At 41.4% G+C, this 7,853-nt stretch overlaps 1 protein-coding gene across 1 annotated transcript in view; it reads right to left on the minus strand.

Annotated features, from left to right (window-relative positions):
- The window catches only part of ARMC9 (armadillo repeat containing 9), a 66,021-nt gene extending 58,332 nt beyond the window's left edge, over positions 1-7,689 (minus strand). Inside the window, exons 1-5 of the mRNA XM_010143116.1 lie at positions 7,639-7,689; positions 5,863-5,988; positions 5,128-5,298; positions 3,972-4,127; positions 1,214-1,306 (exon numbers count right to left, since the gene is read on the minus strand). Of these exons, the coding sequence (XP_010141418.1) occupies positions 1,214-1,306; positions 3,972-4,127; positions 5,128-5,298; positions 5,863-5,988; positions 7,639-7,689 (597 nt within the window). The remainder of the gene's footprint in view (positions 1-1,213; positions 1,307-3,971; positions 4,128-5,127; positions 5,299-5,862; positions 5,989-7,638) is intronic.
- Between the last annotated feature and the right edge of the window lie 164 nt (positions 7,690-7,853).

The following is a 7,853-nucleotide window of genomic DNA, read 5'->3' on the forward strand; positions in this document are numbered from 1 at the left end:
TGTGCACCACGCTGCGGTGCAGTAAGTTAGAGGCCGCAGCTGCAGGGAGGAGCAGACAGGACAGGTGACCCTACACTGACCAACAGGGTGTTCCATCCCACATACACCACACGTGGAATAAAGCCGAGGGGTCACAAGGGTCAAGCTCTCTTCTTCAACAGCCAGTGTCTGAGAAGGACTCTGTCCCTTTTGCCTTCGATCCCAATCTGTGCATTCTTGAACTCAGTTCCTGCATCTGGTTCCAGTCTGCCACTAAGCCCAATCTCGGCCTTCCCCAGCACGTGCCCACAGCCTCATCGGTGACACTGACATAATTGCTGTCTGGGGCTTGGGTTCAGTATTGGTATTACATGTATTTGTATATATTTCATTTTATTGTTATTTTCATTAAAGCAGTTTCAGTTTTCTTTTCCAATCCATAAGAGTCTCTCCCTTATTTCCTTTCTCTTCCCCTTTGGGAAGGGAGAGGGGTTCATAGGGAGGATCTGTCATTTGCCCAGTGGCCCACCCAGCCCTAAACCTCAACACTGGCAAATGGGCAGGAATGGAACAGAAGGAATATAATTTCCAGCTCATTTTTCAATGTCACCATGGCAACACACTGCTTTAGAATAAAGTCAGATATAGCAGGAAAAGGACTTTCAGCTTCTCTTGTTAAAAAAAAAAAAAAAGCAAGAAACACAGTTCTCTCTACGTTGCCTTTAACTATACTGACCAAAAACAGAGAAGAAAATTTTCCATATAGTTAGTTAGTTTGCAAATTAGGCCTGACAACACAGCTTAAACAAGATTGTTAGAAAAATACAGTCTGAAGTCCAAGCCATTTAGTAAACCAGTAATTTCTGGAACCCTTAAAAGCCCTGGAAAGCTTTCAGCCAGTTCCTGAAATGGCTAATTGAAAAGACTAACCGCTTTACACGTGCCAAGAAAGAAGCCCAGTCAGGTGCCTTCCTGTACTTTATACACAGAAGCAAAGAACGTCATATGATAAATACACAGGTTCATGTGCATCTATACATTGTTTTTACAGAACATTTTCAAAAGTGGGTTTTTTTTAATGTGGCATATAAACAATGTTTGCTATCATAAAAACACTGAGCAGCAACAGCACTGCAGTTCCGCAAGAACTCTTAGCAGCACACTCTCCCAATAAATAATACTGCCTCTTTATAGTCTCTCGAATTATCTTTAAAGCCTTCTCTCAAAAGGATACAAATAAAGTGAGAAGCCGAGGAGTCTGTCTGGCTTTGAGAGTCAGAGACAGGAACTCTTCCAATCTTGTTCTTAAATCCAGTGTCCAAGAATCCTTGAAAAGAAAAACAAATTACGACTTTCGTTCACCAAGTATGTACATGCTGCTGAAAGTACGGTTTGGTTGACAGCAACTGCCACTAGTAAACACGGCACACAGCACCGTATTGAAAAGATTTTCCCTTCACTGCTACTGAAGTGAATGTATTTGCTGGCTACCCACAGAAGCGTACAGAGGTTAGCAGAGAGTTCAGCAGTATTCCTAGACAAGAATTCTGCAAGCATGACATGGCTCTATTTCAAGTGTAAAATTGTCATATAGTGTTAGCGCCTTATATGTAGATGTAACAACAGCCCCTAAATCAGAACTACCTTTAAAATAAGCTTTAAAATAAATCTTTTTTTGAGAAAAAAAGATTCATATAAATTTAAAATTCATTAAATAGATACAAAATGAATAATTTTCCACTGCTCAGTTTTCAAAAACTAATCACTGTAGTCACCTTTCACTCCTACAAAGACTGGGAATTGTACATTTTGTCAATAACTATTGCAAGCGTCACGATCAGGGTATAGCACTTTTAAAATAGGGCTTTGCAGAAGAACAGCTCACATATGAAAAACAGACCAACATGCCAACGTGTCAGCCACTAACTGGAATGTTATCTTCTGCCTGACATAATGTCTCATAAGCACAAGAAAATAGTGGTTAAGGAAAAAAAGCGAAACTATGCCTGAGGATTCACTGAATACTCATTTCTTCTATTCCAAACCTTCAGTTAAAGTCGGGTTCTGCTTGAAGAGAAGGTAAAACAGATGAAAAGCAGTATCTACCAACATGTAGCAGGAGCTTCCTAAATTTACTGCTGTATGTGTCTGTGCTGCAAGCTGCTCTCAGCTCAGATTTGCCCTAGTTTCACCACGCTGGAGAGTGCACAGAATTTACTTGCTGTATTTACCAATCCAGTACCCAGACGGTGGTGCACTGCAGGATGCTGTATATAACCAATGCAACCCCGTCTCCTACACAAACAACAGTATATTATTTTTCGAGATGTATTACACAAACTCCAGCTATATAAAGCATCAGACGCCTGGGAAAAAAAAATATGCTGTAAGAACACTGCTTAGCAGACTAGTGACTCACCACTGCTCTTTCTCAAACATAAAACAATCTGTGTTTCAACACTAACATGAAATGAGCTGTACAATTCCCACAAGAAAATATGAGTGACTGTGGACAGAGCTTGGACATTGGGTTACTATGAATAAACCTGAGGATCTTGTCTTAGATAAGGCATTAAAAAAGAAGCTGCTAATTGAAAACAAGCAATCATATCACATCTCTGAGGTCACCAGTACCTCTCATTATTTATAGCTAGTCCCAAAGGAAAATGGCAGTATGCGCCTTTTTTGGTGTTAAACTAGAGCTCCTCATCAGCTGGTATAGCCCTAGGGCAAGTATCACTTAAGCTCTGATTTGATACCAAAAAGTGTGTGGTAGCAACATAGGCTGAAGATTGCTCAGTAACTGCCCACTGATAGATACGCCAGCATGACTCTCCACGTGGTAGGACGGTGAAGCATTTCAAGCATATAACCCTGCAGAACATCATACGTATTATACAAACAAATTGTGTACCTGTGTGTGCACATGGTTGCTGTATACACACAGTCACAGGCAATACAGCCGATCACTCCAAGTGCAATCACATAATCAGCTGTTTCCAGCACGACCAAGAAGCTGAGGCACAGTTTTGCACTGCAGGAACAAGCCACCAGCAGGTGAAATGTTGGCTTTACCTTCCCCACAGGTACTGCCACACGAGCACTTTGGAACATCAAGCCACAGTTCTGGACATCATCGCCTGACCATCCACCTGCATGGTGCCCAGAAAGCAGCCAATGGAGGGGTGTTTTAATACCCCTTCATCACTAGAGTAATTGGAGGTCATCACCACGTTGGAAGTGCGCCTGCTAATGAGATCTGTTTTGAAGTTGAAGCACACTGGCTTCTATGCTCTCTTCTCACCTTGCACACAAGCCTAAGAACTGAACTCTGAAACCACCATTCAAAGGCAAAGGCTGGCACATATTTAACAAAAAATTAACCAGGAAAAATGCCTGTGGGAAGAGTCACCAAACCACTGAGCACTGCAATGCTCTCCCAGCGTTTTGTTTCTTGGGGGGTATGGTGGGGGGGGATGAGTATCAGTCACAGACAACACTGACTCATTTTCTGTTACAGCAAGATTGCTTATGAACCTGACTTTCTCTTTTCCCTATTAAATGAAACTGCTTCTGTCTCCTTACACCTAGGTGTCGTGTTAGATCCAGCTCTGCACACACAGACAGTGGGGCTGGCCAACAACCTCAAAACACGTACGGGGACTTGAACTGCTACACAGCGATTTCCAGAAACATGTGTATTTCAGGGTTGGGTGGAAAAGAAGGAAATGCAGCAATTCTTATTTCTATGGACACAAAGCTGGCATATCTTTTAGGACTCAGGCAAATACAAAATACCTATTTAAGACAGTACTCTGGTTACTGACAGCACTCTCACAACCCTTACACCATCAAATATGTGCTCTTTTATGATTGTACTGTTTCTGTTAAAGGAAACAATGAAAGTGATTACCAAACTAAACATCATTCAATAGCTATCACCCCAGGAGAAAAATCATCATAAATACTATCTCTGCAAAATAGATACTTACCTGGAAAAGTTCTTTAAAAGAAGGATGTACCATGGGGCTTGGAACAAAAGGCAAAGCGTAGAAGGGAAGAAACTCTGTAGTCTGGCTCAGCGCAGCTCCTTTTGTTTCCAGGTATGCCTTAAAACAAGAAATCCTTTCCTCATGTTCTGCTTTGTCCTAGGAAATGAAGGAGCATATTTATTTAGAAAACTACCACTCTGAATGCACAGTAAAGCTGCTAAATACAAGCAGAGACCTAAACACATTAATATAAAGTTTGAAATCCCAGGATATTTGTTATCTAAAAAGGAACATTTATTTAACTGGAGAGCATTATATCTTGTTTTCAACACCTGAAAGAAAATAAAAAATTTAAACCAATGTTGTTTCTGTCATCCTGATCCAACAAAGGGAGGGACAACTGCTTTTGAACGTAAGTTATTCCCACCCACTTCAGGCTGGAATTCTAAAGCAGAGTGCCTTTTCCACACTCAGGACAGAGAGGAAACACTACTTTAAACAGCTTTATTTCAGTGCTAGGTGCAGAACTGTAAAATCCACTCACACAGCACCAGGAAGGGGAGCTGGAACACAGAACAGACCAAAAGCTCCTCAGAGGCTGGAAAACTCACTGAAGGCATCCAAATACTTCCCTAGCAGCTGACAGGGGTAAGGCAGGTGCTATTAAGCCACGGCTGATGTGGCTGACTCCATGTTACTTAAACATCTCTTCATCATAAAAGTCCCATGTAATAGATATTTTATTTTATGACAGCTTAGACTTATAGTTTTCAATATGATATGTTGAGCTGGTCAAGATTCAGCTTTCCCATTTTATCAGGAATGTTTCTATTTAAACACACAGCTTCAGTGCAAACTAGAAGCAAAGGAAGCGGTTTAAGAATCTCCTACAGACTACAATGAGAGGCGTGAAAGTATCAGCATGCTGGTATTTTCCAAGTTAAAAGACTTCAGGAGCTCCAACACAAGGACACCTCCCGCTTCCACCTCTGTACTTCACAATACAAGGGGTCTTGTGCAACTAAAGTGCAGACTGTGGCCCCCAACTGGATATGTATTCTGGGAATTCTTACTAAACATCCCATCCTCATCCACACTAAATACAAATAAATGTAATAAAACAAAAAAAAGTGATTTGAACTGTGAACTAACTTACAGGCTTTCCCATAGAGTGCTTTAAGAGGTAGGTGGCAAAGTGGATGTGGAGATAGAACTCCAGCTTCTGAGCAAGCGGATCATCATCCTGGACTGAGGACGAAATATGCTCCTCCCAGAGCTGGAAGAAAACTTTCTGCTCACCATTTTCAAATGCTGTAAGCAGATCTTTCTGCAAAGGGGAAAAGCATTCAGTGAAAACCAATTACAGAACAGCTGCATTTTTTCAACAGTTAGTTAGTGAACAAAAATTCAAGTGCCATCAGAACATCTCCAATGTAGAGTTTTATCCAAAACCTTCCACCATTCAATGACCACCTAAAATAATCTTTCTCCATCTGTCTTTAATATCTTTGAGAGCCTGAAGCAACGATCAATACAAGAAGTAAAGCCCACATTTTCAACCGTATTGATCTGGGGATCCATTTTTACCATAAGGGAAAAACACCCACGTGTGGTGTGTGAATATCAGCCTTATCAAAGTATGGCAAGATGAAAACCTAAAACAGTGTGAGCCAAAACTACTGTCTCAGGTTCAAAAGGAGTGGAGCGCTGCAAACGAAACACCCAAACCTGCAAGTTCCTGCTCTGAAAGAAGACTGCTAGTAGACTTCTTCAACTAATCGAGAGTCTGTTCAGAGCTCAGATTATCTCACTGCTGTAATAATTCACGTGGTGGTTAGTGGTCTTTAACTGTTTTTAGTATTACTCAAAATAAGTGTAAGTGTTTCATTACCTCAACAGGCAAAGTTTTTGAATCTCTTGAGGAAACACTTGCTGGTTTAGGTAGTGACTTCCCTTTTATTTTACATTCCTTTACAAATACTTTCACTGTTTCTTCAAATTCAGCAAAATCCAAATACTACAAGACAAAAACATACAGGAAAAAAATAATTTTTTTTAGATTATTAATGCTTTAATGAGTGACCCATGAATTGCCAAAGTCCTTTAAAGTTTCTCTGTAGAAGGGTCCTTAAATGCCAAAGACTGCACTGCAATAAAGCAAAAACTGGTACCTCACGTGGTGGGAAAATACTGTCTCTTGATTAAATTTCCTCCTGCATCCTAGAAAGAACAGTAGTGTCAGCTGTGCACATTGTCTCTGAAAGAATGATGCCCCTTGATTTAGCCATTCAACCAAAGAAGAAAAAGAACTAAAATCCACTAATGCTACGCCTTGGTCAAAGAAACAAGTAAATAACTTACTTGCAAATAATGTTCTCAGAGGGCAGAATTCTTGTGTGACTCTCATCTCCACAGCAGCACTCAGAGAGCTTTAATTCTATGCCAGGTCACTCATCTGAAGCTGCACCAGCCAAATTAATGAACTCTAACCAAGCACTGTTCTTCTGAGAAAGAGATAAACAGCCCTGCCTCTTCTTCTCACAATGTACAGTCGCTATGTTACATCCAACTTTCCCCTCCTCCCCCCACCTCAGGAGTTTTAGTTATTGGTTGCTGAGGCAAGACGTCACATTTCATTTTGCAAACTTGATCTGTTCTTGCTATAAAGAGCAAGAATCATGTAGTTTCTTCACTGTTGTCATAAACAGGAGTATAGTAGTGATTAAGTACTTAAAACTCTTCTTACAATTGTTTTCTGAGATCCACAAAAGGATTTCAGATGTGCATGATTTTGCCATTTGGTAGACTTTAGGGAGGCAGTAACTGTCCAGGCTTTTAGCGGCCAGCCTGGTGAAAGCTGGGCACAGCGATGTCTGACTGCTGCTCCTGCTCACCCCTCCGCAGCACCAACGTCCACAAAACCCTTACAACCAGTTGGGTCACACAAGCACGCAAGGCAGAGGGGTTAGGTTGGTTGTCTGGTGTTCGCTTAGGGCCCTACACTAGGCCACCAGCACAGAAGGAATGAGGCAGTAACACCCAGCAGAGATCACAGTTTGTGTTCTTGTCCCAAATCATAAATAACTTGTTTTATCTAACTTATCCAGAAGGATGAAGCACAGGCTACCACAGAGGCACCTGCCCTTGGAAGTTTGTCTTTTCCACAGGACCATTTCATGCTTTTGAATATATTCTGATTAGCTTTTATGGACAGTATGGGTAGCAGAGTATCTCCTGGAAAACTCTGCTTCAGTGTTACACCATGGAGATCAGTGGGCTCAGGACTCCAGCCTGGGCTTTGTCAGCAATGTGTTTTTACACGCCTCTGTGATTTTATACACGTATGAGGTAGCAGCTAGGCAATGTTTTAAAGAGCTCACCATTATCACAGATTGGACCTGAGCCCCAGAGCTGTCTGCAGATCTAATCAACTTAACTGTTCTTTTAATACAATGAAGAGTAGATAATTCTAGATTGATCTGATGTTTGACTGCTGGCATTAATGGACATTGAACCCTTTGAATCTAAAAGAGCCAGTATGATTTCAGCGTGCAGCAAACACTTAGCCAGATAAACAACTCCAGAATTTAGATCACAGTTACAATGCCTGGTTCCAAATACAAGAAAAAAAAAAAAAAAAAAAGGAAAAAAAAGAGAAAAAACCAACCTCTCTCACTAGTCCAAGTAACTCAGCTTCATAAGCTAGAACGTCACCCATCGCTAAGCGTCACTGCTACGTCTCACCGTCGATAAACCTGGAAAATCGTGAAGGGGGCTATTAGCAGAGAGCACAGCAATTCGCACGGCCCCGACGCAGCCCATTAACCATCTCACCTCCGAGCAAGCCGCATGAGGCGGATATTCCCCGCCCCCATAAGGCAC

Source organism: Buceros rhinoceros, unplaced genomic scaffold (assembly GCF_000710305.1).
Source record: "Buceros rhinoceros silvestris isolate BGI_N320 unplaced genomic scaffold, ASM71030v1 scaffold1869, whole genome shotgun sequence".
NCBI lineage: Eukaryota > Metazoa > Chordata > Aves > Bucerotiformes > Bucerotidae > Buceros > Buceros rhinoceros.